We start from the raw sequence: 15,752 nt of genomic DNA, 5'->3' as shown, positions 1-15,752 counted from the left end.
GCGGCCGCGCTCCGCTAGTCACCGTACGGCCACCGTTCAGGAGCGGCCGCGCTCCTCTAGTAACCATATGACCACCGTCCAGGAGCGGCCACGCTCCGCTAGTAACCGTACGACCACCGTTGAGGAGCGGCCGCGCTCCGCTAGTAACCGTACGACCACCGTCCAGGAGCGGCCGCGCTCCGCTAGTCACCGTACGGCCACCGTCCAGGAGCGGCCGCGCTCCGCTAGTCACCGTACGGCCACCGTTCAGGAGCGGCCGCGCTCCGCTAGTAACCGTGTGGCCACCGTCCAGGAGCGGTCGTGTTCCGCTAGTAACAGTGTGGCCACCGTCCAGGAGTGGACGCGCTCCGCTAGTAACCGTACGACCACCGTTCAGGAGCGGCCGCGCTCCGCTAGTAACCGTACGACCACCGGACAGGAGTCGCCGCGCTCCGCTATTAACCGGACAGCCACCGTGCAGGAGCGGCCACGCTCCGCTAGTAACCGTACGGCCACTGTTTAGGAACGGCCGCGCTCCGCTAGTAACCGTACGGCCACCGTACAGGAGCGGCCGCGCTCCGCTAGTAACCGTACGACCACTGTACAGGAGTCGCCGCGCTCCGCTATTAACCGTACAGCCACCGTGCAGGAGCGGCCACGCTCCGCTAGTAACCGTACGGCCACCGTTTAGGAACGGCCGCGCTCCGCTAGTAACCGTACGGCCACCGTACAGGAGCGGCCGCGCTCCGCTAGTAACCGTACGACCACTGTACAGGAGTCGCCGCGCTCCGCTATTAACCGTACAGCCACCGTCCAGGAGCGGCCACGCTCCGCTAGTAACCGTACGGCCACCGTTCAGGAGCGGCCGCGCTCAGCTAGTAAATGTACGGCCACCGTCCAGGAGCGGATGCGCTCCGTTAGTAACCGTACGACCACCGTCCAGGAGCGGCCGCGCTCCGCTAGTAAACATACGGCCACCGTCCAAGAGCGGCCGTGCTCCACTAGTAAGCGTACGGCCACCGTTCAGGAGCGGCCGCGTTCCGCTAGTAACCGTACGACCACCGTCCAGGAGCGGCCGTGCTCCACTAGAAACCGTACGACCACCGTCCAGGAGCGGCCGCGCTCTGCTAGTAACCGTACGGCCACCGTTCAGCAGCGGCCGCGCTCTGCTAGTAACCATACGACCACCGTTCAGGAGCGGCCGCGCTCCGCTAGTAACCGTACGGCCACCGTCCAGAAGCGGCCACGCTCCGCTAGTAACTGTACGACCACCGTCCAGAAGCGGCCACGCTCCGCTAGTAACCGTACGGCCACCGTTCAGGAGCGGCCGCGCTCCGCTAGTAACCGTACGGCCACCGTTCAGCAGCGGCCACGCTCCGCTAGTAACCGTACGGCCACTGTCCAGAAGCGGCCGCGCTCCGCTAGTAACCGTACGGCCACCGTTCAGGAGCGGCCGCGCTCCAATAGTAACCGTACGGCCACCGTTCAGGAGCGGCCACGCTCCGCTAGAAAACGTACGGCCACCGTTCAGGAGCGGCCGCGCTCCGCTAGTAAACGTACGGCCACCGTCCAAGAGCGGCCGTGCTCCACTAGTAAGCGTACGGCCACCGTTCAGGAGCGGCCGCGCTCCGCTAGTAACCGTACGGCCACCGTTCAGCAGCGGCCACGCTCCGCTAGTAACCGTACGGCCACTGTCCAGAAGCGGCCGCGCTCCGCTAGTAACCGTACGGCCACCGTTCAGGAGCGGCCGCGCTCCAATAGTAACCGTACGGCCACCGTTCAGGAGCGGCCACGCTCCGCTAGAAAACGTACGGCCACCGTTCAGGAGCGGCCGCGCTCAGCTAGTAAATGTACAACCACCGTCCAGGAGCGGATGCGCTCCGTTAGTAACCGTACGACCACCGTCCAGGAGCGGCCGCGCTCCGCTAGTAAACGTACGGCCACCGTCCAAGAGCGGCCGTGCTCCACTAGTAAGCGTACGGCCACCGTTCAGGAGCGGCCGCGTTCCGCTAGTAACCGTACGGCCACCGTTCAGGAGCGGCCGTGCTCCACTAGTAACCGTACGACCACCGTCCAGGAGCGGCCGTGCTCCACTAGTAACCGTACGACCACCGTCCAGGAGCGGCCGGGCTCCGCTAGTAACCGTACGGCCACTGTCCAGAAGTGGCCGCGCTCCGCTAGTAACCGTACGACCACCGTTCAAGAGCGGCCGCGCTCCGCTAGTAACCGTACGACCACCGTTCAGGAGCGGCCGCGCTCCGCTAGTAACCGTACGACCACCGTTCAGGAGCGGCCGCGCTCCGCTAGTAACCGTATGACCACCGTCCAGGAGCGGCCGCGCTCAGCTAGTAACCGTATGACCACCGTTCAGGAGCGGCCGCACTCCGCTAGTAACTGTACGACTACCGTTCAGGAGCAGCCGCACTCCGTTAGTAACCGTACGTCCACCGGGCAGGAGCGGCCGCGCTCTGCTAGTAACCGTACGGCCACCGTCCAGGAGCCGCCGCGCTCCGCTAGTAAACGTACGACCACCGGACAGGAGTCGCCGCGCTCCGCTATTAACCGGACAGCCACCGTGCAGGAACGGCCACGCTCCGCTAGTAACCGTACGGCCACCGTTTAGGAACGGCCGTGCTCCGCTAGTAACCGTACGGCCACCGTACAGGAGCGGCCGCGCTCCGCTAGTAACCGTACGACCACTGTACAGGAGTCGCCGCGCTCCGCTATTAACCGTACAGCCACCGTCCAGGAGCGGCCACGCTCCGCTAGTAACCGTACGGCCACCGTTCAGGAGCGGCCGCGCTCAGCTAGTAAATGTACGGCCACCGTCCAGGAGCGGATGCGCTCCGTTAGTAACCGTACGACCACCGTCCAGGAGCGGCCGCGCTCCGCTAGTAAACGTACGGCCACCGTCCAAGAGCGGCCGTGCTCCACTAGTAAGCGTACGGCCACCGTTCAGGAGCGGCCGCGTTCCGCTAGTAACCATACGGCCACCGTTCAGGAGCGGCCGTGCTCCACTAGTAACCGTACGACCACCGTCCAGGAGCGGCCGTGCTCCACTAGTAACCGTACGACCACCGTCCAGGAGCGGCCGGGCTCCGCTAGTAACCGTACGGCCACCGTCCAGAAGTGGCCGCGCTCCGCTAGTAACCGTACGACCACCGTTCAGGAGCGGCCGCGCTCCGCTAGTAACCGTACGACCACCGTCCAGGAGCGGTCGTGTTCCGCTAGTAACCGTACGGCCACCGTCCAGCAGCGGCTGCGCTCCGCTAGTAACCGTACGACCACCGTTCAGGAGCGGCCGCGCTCCGCTAGTAACCGTACGACCACCGTACAGGAGTCGCCGCGCTCCGCTATTAACCGGACAGCCACCGTGCAGGAGCGGCCACGCTCCGCTAGTAACCGTACGGCCACCGTTTAGGAACGGCCGCGCTCCGCTAGTAACCGTACGACCACCGTACAGGAGTCGCCGCGCTCCGCTATTAACCGTACGGCCACCGTCCAGAAGCGGCCGCGCTCCACTAGTAACCGTACGGCCACCGTTCAGGAGCGGCCACGCTCCGCTAGAAAACGTACGGCCACCGTTCAGGAGCGGCCGCGCTCAGCTAGTAAATGTACGGCCACCGTCCAGGAGCGGATGCGCTCCGTTAGTAACCGTACGACCACCGTCCAGGAGCGGCCGCGCTCCGCTAGTAAACGTACGGCCACCGTCCAGAAGCGGCCGCGTTCCACTAGTAACCGTACGGCCACCGTTCAGGAGCGGCCACGCTCCGCTAGAAAACGTACGGCCACCGTTCAGGAGCGGCCGCGCTCAGCTAGTAAATGTACGGCCACCGTCCAGGAGCGGCCACGCTCCGCTAGTAACCGTACGGCCACCGTTCAGGAGCGGCCGCGCTCAGCTAGTAAATGTACGGCCACCGTCCAGGAGCGGATGCGCTCCGTTAGTAACCGTACGACCACCGTCCAGGAGCGGCCGCGCTCCGCTAGTAAACGTACGGCCACCGTCCAAGAGCGGCCGTGCTCCACTAGTAAGCGTACGGCCACCGTTCAGGAGCGGCCGCGTTCCGCTAGTAACCGTACGGCCACCGTACGGCCACCGTTCAGGAGCGGCCGTGCTCCACTAGTAACCGTACGACCACCGTCCAGGAGCGGCCGTGCTCCACTAGTAACCGTACGACCACCGTCCAGGAGCGGCCGGGCTCCGCTAGTAACCGTACGGCCACCGTCCAGAAGTGGCCGCGCTCCGCTAGTAACCGTACGACCACCGTTCAGGAGCGGCCGCGCTCCGCTAGTAACCGTACGACCACCGTCCAGGAGCGGCCGCGCTCCGCTAGTAACCGTACGACCACCGTCCAGGAGCGGTCGTGTTCCGCTAGTAACCGTACGGCCACCGTCCAGCAGCGGCTGCGCTCCGCTAGTAACCGTACGACCACCGTTCAGGAGCGGCCGCGCTCCGCTAGTAACCGTACGACCACCGTACAGGAGTCGCCGCGCTCCGCTATTAACCGGACAGCCACCGTGCAGGAGCGGCCACGCTCCGCTAGTAACCGTACGGCCACCGTTTAGGAACGGCCGCGCTCCGCTAGTAACCGTACGACCACCGTACAGGAGTCGCCGCGCTCCGCTATTAACCGTACGGCCACCGTACAGAAGCGGCCGCGCTCCACTAGTAACCGTACGGCCACCGTTCAGGAGCGGCCGCGCTCCGCTAGTAACCGTACGACCACCGTTCAGGAGCGGCTGCGCTCCGCTGGCAACCGTACGACCACCGTTCAGGAGTGGCCGCGCTCCGCTAGTAACCGTACGGCCACCGTCCAGAAGCGGCCGCGCTCCGCTAGTAAACGTACGGCCACCGTCCAAGAGCGGCCGTGCTCCACTAGTAAGCGTCCGACCACCGTTCAGGAGCGGCCGCGCTCCGCTAGTAACCGTATGACCACCGTCCAGGAGCGGCCGCGCTCAGCTAGTAACCGAATGACCACCGTTCAGGAGCGGCCGCGCTCCGGTGGTAACTGTACGACTACCGTTCAGGAGCAGCCGCACTCCGTTAGTAACCGTACGTCCACCGTCCAGGAGCCGCCGCGCTCCGCTAGTAAACGTACGGCCACCGTCCAGGAGCGGTCGTGCTCCGCTAGTAACCGTACGGCCACCGTCCAGGAGCCGCCGCGCTCCGCTAGTAACCGTACGGCCACCGTCCAGGAGCGGCCGCGCTCCGCTAGTAACCGTACGGCCACCGTCCAGGAGCGGCCGCGCTCCGCTAGTAACCGTACGGCCACCGTCCAGCAGCGGCTGCGCTCCGCTAGTAAACGTACGGCCACCGTCCAGGAGCGGCTGCGCTCTGCTAGTAACTGTACGACCACCGTCCAGGAGCGGCCGCGCTCCGCTAGTCACCGTACGGCCACCGTTCAGGAGCGGCCGCGCTCCGCTAGTCACCGTACGGCCACCGTTCAGGAGCGGCCGCGCTCCGCTAGTAACCATATGACCACCGTCCAGGAGCGGCCACGCTCCGCTAGTAACCGTACGACCACCGTTGAGGAGCGGCCGCGCTCCGCTAGTAACCGTACGACCACCGTCCAGGAGCGGCCGCGCTCCGCTAGTCACCGTACGGCCACCGTTCAGGAGCGGCCGCGCTCCGCTAGTCACCGTACGGCCACCGTCCAGGAGCGGCCGCGCTCCGCTAGTCACCGTACGGCCACCGTTCAGGAGCGGCCGCGCTCCGCTAGTAACCATATGACCACCGTCCAGGAGCGGCCGCGCTCCGCTAGTAACCGTATGACCACCGTTGAGGAGCGGCCGCGCTCCGCTAGTAACCGTACGACCACCGTCCAGGAGCGGCCGCGCTCCGCTAGTAACCGTACGACCACCGTAGAGGAGCGGCCGCGCTCCGCTAGTAACCGTACGACCACCGTCCAGGAGCGGCCGCGCTCCGCTAGTCACCGTACGGCCACCGTTCAGGAGCGGCCGCGCTCCGCTAGTCACCGTACGGCCACCGTCCAGGAGCGGCCGCGCTCCGCTAGTCACCGTACGGCCACCGTCCAGGAGCGGCCGCGCTCCGCTAGTCACCGTACGGCCACCGTTCAGGAGCGGCCGCGCTCCGCTAGTAACCATATGACCACCGTCCAGGAGCGGCCGCGCTCCGCTAGTAACCGTATGACCACCGTTGAGGAGCGGCCGCGCTCCGCTAGTAACCGTACGACCACCGTCCAGGAGCGGCCGCGCTCCGCTAGTCACCGTACGGCCACCGTCCAGGAGCGGCTGCGCTCTGCTAGTAAACGTACGGCCACCGTCCAGGAGCGGCCGCACTCCGCTAGTAACCGTACGGCCACGATTCAGGAGCGGCCGCGCTCCGCTAGTAACCGTACGACCACCGTCCAGGAGCCGCCGCGCTCCGCTAGTCACCGTACGGCCACCGTTCAGGAGCGGCCGCGCTCCGCTAGTAAACTTTAGGCCACCGTCAAGTCGCTTCTACCCTGAAACCCAGAACTAGCAGTGAATGCGGCGCTGCCGGTAAATCGCACGAACACCACTGCTGGCGCTGAAGGGTGACTGGAATCCAGCTGTCGGACCCCCGGTCATCTGTACGATCGCCCCCATATTGGGCATATATCTGAGTAATCAGAGTGAAGATGAGTTACAGAACACGCGCTGTTGTTCTCTGGAATCAGCCGTAGTCATATATTGTATTTCAGCCGCAGTTCAGTAGCGGGGAGCGATTCCAGCTACCTGATTGGTTGTTGGGGACACACCCCTCTTGGAGATGTGCATGAGCCCCGCGGCCCGTTTAATAAGCAGTAGCAGGTCCGTAGGCATATTTCTACACTTAAAGGAGATGTCTCGAGGAAGCAGTTAATTTTTTTTTTTGCCCAGTCCCCCCCATTAAACATACATTACTAAGCCCCCCTGTAAATGACATTTCTAGCTGGTTCGTACTTACCGTTCCAGCGTTTCAGCAACTTATATAAGTTTCCTCAAGATGGCCGCCGGCTCTTTCCCCGTCGCTCGCTGCAGCCCGACGTGCGCGCTCCCGAGACGCCGCCAGCTGTGTCTCCATGGCAACCGGACGCATCGCAGCCGCCGACCAGACGCCCCGCAGCCGCCGACCAGACAGCAGGTAACCGGCGCTAGCCCCCGGCTCCCCAGCGCTAGACCCTCAGCCCAGGTGAAGGCCCCGGAGCCCAGCGCTAGGTTCCGGAGCCCAGCGCTAGTTCCCCCGGCCTAGCGGCAGCCCCCCCCGGCCTAGCGACAGCCCCCCCATCGCAGCGGCAGCCCCCCCCCCCGGCCTAGCGACAGCCCCCCCATCGCAGCGGCAGCCCCCCCCGGCCTAGCGCTAGTTCCCCCATCACAGCGGCAGCCCCCCCTGGCGCAGCGACAGCCCCCCCCGGCGTAGCGGCAGCCCCCCCCCCGGACAAATCACTTACCTGGGAGGCTTCTCGGGGCTGCTGGGCTGGGCTGGGCTTCTCCGCTGGGCAGCTCCAGTTTCTGCACCTTCCTCTAACAGAGGATGGTAGCAGAATGGCCGCTCCAGCGCGCTCCCGAGAAGTGACAGCTCGTCTGCGCATGCGCAGAAGAGCTGTAGCGGGGAGCACACTGAAGCGGCTCGTGCTGAATGGAGAAGACCGGACTGCGCAAGCGCGTCTAAAAAAGCAAGCTGCCAGCGAATTTAGACGGAACCATGGAGACGAGGACGCTAGCAACGGAGCAGGTAAGTGGAATAACTTCTGTATGGCTCATAATTAATGCACAATGTACATTACAAAGTGCATTAATATGGCCATACAGAAGTGTATACCCCCACTTGGTTTCGCGAGACAACCCTAACCTCTAACCCCGTGCCTGTAGTATGTAGTCACGTGGTGCCGAAGAGCCAATCAGGTGGCTCTAATCAGCAGCGCTGCTTAAGTGCAGCTGAAAACAGAAATATGCCCGCGGGGCTCGTTAGGTAGCGCTCATGCACGGCTCGCGGGGCTCGTTAGGTAGCGCTCATGCACGGCTCGCGGGGCTCGTGCACATCTCCAAAGAGGGGGGGGGGGGTGTACCCAACAACCAATAAGGTTGCTAGAATCGCTCCCCGCTACTGAACTGCGGCTGAAATCCTAAATATGCCGCCTCTTCCTCCTCTAATCACTGGGCACTTCCGGGCTGTGCGTTTCAAGCCTCACTAGAATGAACAGCCACGTGATTTCCAGAACGAGGCTTTAAGCGCAAACACTTCGCCACGTCATTGGATGTTCCGGGATCTGATTGGCGCGTCCGGCAGCGCGGGAAAGCAGTGGGCGGAGCCGGCCGGAGCGCGGAGATGGAGGCGGCTGAGGTGGAGTTCCTGGCGGAGAAGCAGCTGGTGACGGTGATCCCCAACTTCAGCCTGGACAAGGTCTACCTCATCGGGGTGAGCGGTGCCAATCTGGGGCTTGTAGTGCCGCGGCGTGCGCACGGATCTGTGCTGGGGGTGAGGCGCCGGACTATCGGACTGACGTTCCTGTCACTGGGGACTGTTTGTGGGGCTTCCGGACTACAAGGTGCTGAGGTACCGGACTGTGCTGTCAGCCCCGCCCCCTAGTGGGGCCCCCTGTGTGTGATGTCGCCGGGGCCCCGTGTAATGGCAGGCTAGTAGCTGTACGGTGCCCTACGGATCACACAAGCGTCTTCCGGCGGCCGCCTGCGGTCTCACGGCTTTTTTTGTATACCGGCGGCCGCCTGCGGTGTCACGGTGTTTCGTATAGCGGCGGCGCCCGCTGATGACGTCGCCCTCTTCCCCTCCCGCCGGCGGGCGCAGATGTTACCCTCCGTTCTGGATCTGAAGTCCGCAGCACTCTGTCGCCGCCCGCATTTGTTGTGCGTTTTCCTCGTGGCCTCTGGGACGCCGTAAATAGTCATCGCCTCCTGCGGGCGCCGTGGTGATTAGCCGGCAGCCCTCCTGCGGGCGCAGTTTGTTCAGACGCCGATTCTTGGCAAAACTCGCGTTTCACGGGATTAACCCTTCGTTATCACAGCCGGCCGCAGTAAACGTCCGCAGAGTCCGGCGCCGTCACAACCGGCCCCCCGGTACCTGCCGTCTGTGACGTCGCCTGGAGACCCCGGGTGTTTATCTGACTTCTCTTCCGCAGGGGGATTTGGGACCCTTCAACCCCGGCCTCCCCGTCCAGGTGCCGCTGTGGCTCGCCGTCAACCTGAAGCAACGGCAGAAATGTCGCATCGTGCCGCCGGAGTGGATGGATGTGGGTAAGGAGAGGCCGGACGCCATACTGCCGGGGCGACGGGGAACTGAGATGGAAGAAGCTGCCGATCAGTAATGTGCCCGCGGGCGCTGCAGTGTATATATATATATATATATATATATATATATATACCAGGAATGGCGCTAGCGGTGCATTACCCCTAATGAACCTCTCAGAGCCCCCTGGTCCTTCCCCCAAGGCTTCTTGTTCTTCGGCCCCGGGCCCCTCTGTCCTTTGGGCCCCATAGCGGATGTGTTATACTGACGTTGGCTGCAGCTCCATGCCGCTGACCGTGGAGGCGTGACCAGTTCTGGTTTGTGGAGGTTGTCCTGTGGCGATGCCTTCTGCGTGCCCGCGCTCAGGAGCACGACGTTGTGATGCCACGGGGTAACCTGCGGGCGTCGTCTGACATTGGCTTGTAGCTCAGATCTGAGTGCGATGTAATAATGTAACTGCTCTCCTACGGGAAGTCCTGACGCCTCCAGCCTGAAAGCTGCGAACCCCGGGGGTGCAGCCGCCATGACACCTCAATATAAGGGTGGGGCAACTTTGTAGGTGCTCCAAAGCAAAACTCAGCGGTGCTGCTGGTATTACTGCCCGGACGCACATCTAACATGGTAACATACATGGTAACATAGTTTGTAAGGCCGAATGAAGACAATGTCCATCTAGTCCAGCCTGTTTATCCTCCTGTGTTGTTGATCCAGAGGAAGGCAAAAAACCCCAAGAGCAGAAGCCAATTAGCCCTTTTGGGGGTAAATTCCTTCCCGCCTCCCTAATGGCAATCACTGTTCCCTGGACCTACCCCCGATAGTACCTACCTGCTGTGTACTTGGATTCGTGGTCTCTGCTGTCAGGATTTGGTCACAGATATCAATATTTTATATATTTCTTTACCGCCATTTTTAGGAAAGTTGGAGGAAATCCGAGATAATGAACGGCGAGAGGAGACGTTCACCCAGATGCCGAATCCTCATTACATGGAGCTGGCCAAGTTACTGTTAAACCAGTAAGTATGACGCCTACGACACGTTACCGCCAGCCCATCGGCTTCATGGTGACATGCAGGGGGTTTGTGGCTTCCTCCTGGGTTCCCCCATCGGTTGTGCCGGAGCCGGACACAGCTGATGTCTGGTTGGTGTACTCCTTGCTCTGGCGCTCCCTCAGATGCCGCATCTAGCGCTATTCTGTCTCGCATAGGCTGACATCGGCATCAAATCTGATGTGCTGGAGGCCGTGATCTGTCCCATAGCAAACCATCCATTTCTCTACAATGCTCGGGGGAGAAAAGCCAGACTGCTGACCGTTTACACGAACAGTCCAGCCAGGGTCTAGCGAGCCCCCGGTGTCTGGTAGCCCCATACTATGTGGCTCGCCAAGTCCTAATCATACGCAATATTATCAGTGTGAAAACTTATTGCAAACTTTTAGTGACTCTGGAATAGCGCCACCTTGGATGGGATAATCTGTCAAAGCTTCATGTTCGAGATGCAGAAGAGGGGACGCCTCTGGTCAGCGCCGATTGTTTGGCGGCTTTAGGATGTATCCGCAGCGTTCTGGTTGATGGCGCCGGTCTCTAGTTAAGAGATACGGATTAGTAATTCATAGTGTAGCCATTACTGCACAGAGAATTGCTAATGATGGGGCCCATTCGTACTGGACACGGCCCCTCATAACGGCATATCAATAAATCCTTAAAGGGGTTCTGTCAGCAAAATAAAAATCTCTACTCCCTGCATCCCTGTACAGTCAGACCTGTGGAAAGAAGAGTTAAAACAAAGTAAACCTAATCCCGTTGTATTTCTTCCCCCTGTTTAGCTGTCATGTGAGGGGTCCTCTCCCAGAGATGCAGACCTGCCACATCTAACTTCTGATGTCCTCAGAGTCGCTGGGAAGGGGGGGGACGCATGCGCGCTCTCCGTCGACTCTCCGAGGACTTCAGAGGTTAGATGTGGCCGGGTCAATCAGTGGACGACGCGTCACTTTGCACCGCGTCGGCCACTGACCTGGGCGGCAGTGCTTGCTGTCCAGTGGTGGAAGCTGGCACTTTGCCAGCTTCTGCCCTGTGATAGTAAGGCCTCATGTCCACGGGCAAAAGAAGAATTAAAATCCGCAGTGGATTTTAACTCTTCTCCCGCCCACTTATCCGCACCCCATAGGGATGCATTGACCACCCGCGGGTAGATAAATACCCGCGGATGGTCAATAAAAGTGATTTTAAAAAAAGGAGCATGAAAAAATCCGGACCATGCTCCATTTTCGTGCGGGTCTCCCTCGGGCTTCTATTGAAGACTATGGAAGCCGTCCGGATCCGCGGGAGACCAAAATCGGAATATACTCACCTGCTCTGGATCTTTCTTTTTCGCGGCTCCATCTTCTCTCCGTCGCAGCCGGATCTTTTTTCTTCGGGCCGGCGCATGCGCGGGGCACGCAACCGACGGGCCGTGCACATCCGCCGAGCCGAAGAAAGAAGATCCGGCCGCGATGGAGAGCAAAAGATGAAGCCGCGACGAAGGGAAGATCCAGAGCGGGCAAGAGGTGAGTTAATTCTTATTTTTATGCCTCATGTCCGCGGGGCAGTAGGGACCCGCTATGAATTCTCCATGGAGAATCCGTAGCGGGCCTGATTTTCCCCGTGGACATGAGGCCTAAGGCTGCCGGAGGGACATTAGGAAAGCAGCAGGTTCGCGGTGAATGGCCCGGTAAGGCACAGGGGAGTATACGTATTTATTTTGCTGCCAGAACCCCAAAATAAACTCCAAACTATGTATAAACGTGGGTTTCAGAGTTAATAGATGGACGCTCGTGTATCTGCTAGAACGGAGAACCGCTGCAAGGAATGTCTCGGGCTTCAGAGTAGCTGTAATGTTTGTCTCGTAGTGGAGCTGCAGGGAAAGTAACCCCTTAAGGATGCCGTAGCATTACATTATACTGCAATCTGATAGGCAATCTCCCATGCCAGTGCTCGGGGCTTTCTGAAGGCCCCCGGGCTGCCATGGCATCCACATGACACCCCACAATATTCTCACTGGGGCCATTCGGGACCCCCAAATTCCAATCAAGGAATTTAAAGGTCATTGGCAGAATTGACAATGGCATTTAAAGGGCTAACGGCTCTGATCGGAGCAGTTGCTGGCACGTCTCTGCTATAAGAAGCAGCCAGCACCCGCATTGTATGGAGTGGGACCACCCCCCCTCCATACAAACGCAGAGCATGTAACTGCACGTCCTGTAGTGTTAAGTAGTCGAAGGGGTTTTTTGGGCACAAACTATCGACCTGTCTTGAGTGTCGGTCATCAGTAGTTAATTGCTGGCAATTTGCTACTTGGAATCCCCAGCGGTTAGCTGATCGCCTGGCCGGCTGTCAGTGCAGCGGATCCAGATGTCGTTATCGGGGTCAGAAGGGGAAATGCCGTAGCTGACTTCACCACCATTGAAATCCGTGGGAGCTGAAGCTGGCCTTCACGATTTCAGCATTTCTGCCTCCGACACTGGGGATAGACGCCGATGTTTTGTGTGTGGCAGAAGTAGTCGATGTTCTTCCTTTCTATTTCCCATTCCTTGTGAATCCACTCCTGGTTATGGCTAAGGGGGGAAAAAAATCAAAAACCGCAGTGACATTTTTCCAAAAACCGCAGTGTAAAAGCCTCCCTGCGGCTCCAGCCAGTTTTCATTGCTTTCTGTTTCCTTAGTGCCTCCGACAACATCCCAAAGGCTGATGAGATCCGGACGCTCGTTAAGGACATGTGGGACACCCGGATTGCCAAACTGCGGTTGTCTGCTGACAGCTTTGTGCGGGAGCAGGAGGCCCATGCCAAGGTACAGAGCGGGTCAGCGCTGCTATTCGGGGGAGATTGTTCTCAGTTTGCTCGTTACTGAGGTTTTATATGCAGCAAATCAGAAATGTAAATGTTATGTTACGTCTGGCGCCGCCACATTACACAGCTGACGGGATGGAAGGAGCAGAAAACGACATGTGGCCGAGCGTGCGGCCGCTCTGACGGCTCGCGCCATTGCACAGATTTGTAGAGTTGAAGCGATTATTGTAATTTTAGGGATCGATAGACAACTGTGATTCTCTAAACCTTCGTCCAACTTGGCGGCGCGGCCTCTCCTGATTAGGGGCCTCTAATTGTCCACCTGTGTGCGCCCTGCTGTTACAAGTCTCTCTCTTCTCATTTGCCAGCTGGATAACTTGACGCTGATGGAAATTAACACCATTGGAACTTTTTTAACGGAGTCTTTAAACCACATGTACAAATTACGTACCAGCCTGCAGTACTCGGAGGATGGACCGTCCCAGGAACACTAAGCCACCCAGGGGGCTGACGACATTACAAGGGGGGATGTGAATAGATGCTTGCTGAGGTCATCATGGCGTCAAAGATTAGTTCCCTGGCATATACAGATGTGAGAGTGTGAGCCCCGCTGGTGCGAGGAAAGGGCTCTCCCGCCCGTGTCCTGCTGTAACGGCTCCAGGTGAGATGCAGCCAATGTCCGCAGTGCGAAGAAGAACCGTACGGCTTGTGGGACGCGAATCACCCCAGTGCTGGAATTCTACAGTCTCTCTTTTAGAAGTAGTCTGCGGGTCGGAGCCGCATCTACACTGCAAATATGTCGCTGTCATTGCTGCTGTCCTTCACAAGCGGGAAATAAAAAAATGCTTCTAAGATTCCTCTGCTTCTCATCTACCGCCTGCACACAGTCCTCTTCTCTGTTCCTTCCCGCGCCGCCTCTTGTCCATCCCTCTACTAGTTCCCTGCCTCCTTCTCGTCCGTCCCGTCTGCTCCGCTGGCTCGGCGCTGCAGCCTCCTTCTCGTCCGTCCCGTCTGCTCCGCTGGCTCGGCGCTGCAGCCTCCTTCTCGTCCGTCCCGTCTGCTCCGCTGGCTCGGCGCTGCAGCCTCCTTCTCGTCCGTCCCGTCTGCTCCGCTGGCTCGGCGCTGCAGCCTCCTTCTCGTCCGTCCCGTCTGCTCCGCTGGCTCGGCGCTGCAGCCTCCTTCTCGTCCGTCCCGTCTGCTCCGCTGGCTCGGCGCTGCAGCCTCCTTCTCGTCCGTCCCGTCTGCTCCGCTGGCTCGGCGCTGCAGCCTCCTTCTCGCCCGTCCCGTCTGCTCCGCTGGCTCGGCGCTGCAGCCTCCTTCTCGTCCGTCCCGTCTGCTCCGCTGGCTCGGCGCTGCAGCCTCCTTCTCGTCCGTCCCGTCTGCTCCGCTGGCTCGGCGCTGCAGCCTCCTTCTCGCCCGTCCCGTCTGCTCCGCTGGCTCGGCGCTGCAGCCTCCTTCTCGTCCGTCCCGTCTGCTCCGCTGGCTCGGCGCTGCAGCCTCCTTCTCGCCCGTCCCGTCTGCTCCGCTGGCTCGGCGCTGCAGCCTCCTCTCGTCCGTCCCGTCTGCTCCGCTGGCTCGGCGCTGCAGCCTCCTCTCGTCCGTCCCGTCTGCTCCGCTGGCTCGGCGCTGCGGCCTCCTTCTCGCCCGTCCCGTCTGCTCCGCTGGCTCGCCCGTCCCGTCTGCTCCGCTGGCTCGCCCGTCCCTACCTATTGGTATATTAAGATGTATGGATTTGTTCAGCGCACCACACTGGTGTGAATGAGTGCTTAGTAGCAGCCGGAGTGATGGAACGCGCTCGGCTCTGTCCGCGTCACTCCCTTATGTTAGACTGTTTACATGGTGGACATTCTTGCGTGACTTTTGTACGTTTACAAGATGGAACCTATTGGTAATGCGTCTATTTACACGGGCGATTTCTCTCTCGTTGCGATGCTACTAGACGGCAGAGACGCGTCACGTTCTATTTCCACGTGAGTCATGTATGAGAATAGTACATGTAAGTGTCCGGTCTCCCACACCGCACATGAACACGGTGTCCATGCGACGTGGGCTGCGCCTGAGAACGTCGGGCACAACTCTCTATCGCCACCTAACGTTGGAGTCGGCAAACTGTTTCCACGTGCGGATTATGGCGCTACAGCCGAGCCGTAATGATGACAAGCGGGTCGGTGAACCTTTATATCACTTTGTTCTTCATCATCATTCTGGGGTCGGCATGGTTACTGCGATACAATATTTATAGTTTTCGCTCTTGCTGTCCTACTGTTAACTTTATTTTATTCCAAATAGATCTTATTTTCTGACCACCGGGACCTTTCTTCTTTCTGCCGGCCTCGCTCTCTGAGGCTCCTCTTTTGCGGGACGTCCTGAAGTTTCCATCGGTACCGTGTTGGAGTACACGTGACTTTCAATTGCTTTTTGTTACAATTTTTCTTGTTGACGGAGTGACCAAAAATGTGCCGTTCTGGCGCTGTTTGTTTTTCTCTGACGACGTTCGCCGCGCTAAATGTTTTGATAGATTAGACTTTCGCAGATGCAGTGAAACCAAATGTGTGGTTTTTTTTTTTGGTTTTTTTTCTCTCCTCAAAACTTGTCTTTTATTTTACCATTTAAAACCCCTTTAACTAATTCTGCTAGTATAACCTTATACGGCAGTCGGCCTGGCCGCCCCTCGCAGGCCCCAGGTTGCCATCTCTTCGTGATGGGGGCCATTTGGGCCATTTAACCGGTTGCAGGCGGCTGT

At 59.9% G+C, this 15,752-nt stretch overlaps 1 protein-coding gene across 1 annotated transcript; it reads left to right on the top strand.

Annotated features, from left to right (window-relative positions):
- The first annotated feature begins 8,219 nt into the window (after window positions 1-8,219).
- On the top strand, window positions 8,220-13,874 carry GINS2 (GINS complex subunit 2). Its single transcript, XM_066584105.1, has 5 exons — window positions 8,220-8,362; window positions 9,081-9,195; window positions 10,101-10,200; window positions 12,884-13,010; window positions 13,378-13,874. Exons 1-5 carry the CDS (start codon window positions 8,273-8,275, stop codon window positions 13,501-13,503), a joined length of 558 nt encoding a protein of 185 aa, XP_066440202.1. The 5' UTR covers window positions 8,220-8,272; the 3' UTR covers window positions 13,504-13,874.
- Window positions 13,875-15,752: the final 1,878 nt, after the last annotated feature.

Source organism: Eleutherodactylus coqui, chromosome 11 (genome assembly GCF_035609145.1).
Source record: "Eleutherodactylus coqui strain aEleCoq1 chromosome 11, aEleCoq1.hap1, whole genome shotgun sequence".
In the NCBI taxonomy this organism is placed as follows: domain Eukaryota; kingdom Metazoa; phylum Chordata; class Amphibia; order Anura; family Eleutherodactylidae; genus Eleutherodactylus; species Eleutherodactylus coqui.
This window is presented reverse-complemented; position numbering and strand designations above follow the sequence as displayed.

Coding starts and splice junctions, on each gene's coding strand:
- GINS2 (XM_066584105.1), top strand. CDS start 8,273: ATGGAGGCGGCTGAGGTGGAGTTCCTGGCGGAGAAGCAGCTGGTGACG. Junction 9,196..10,100: donor GCCGGAGTGGATGGATGTGG/GTAAGGAGAGGC, acceptor CGCCATTTTTAG/GAAAGTTGGAGGAAATCCGA. Junction 13,011..13,377: donor AGCAGGAGGCCCATGCCAAG/GTACAGAGCGGG, acceptor CTCATTTGCCAG/CTGGATAACTTGACGCTGAT.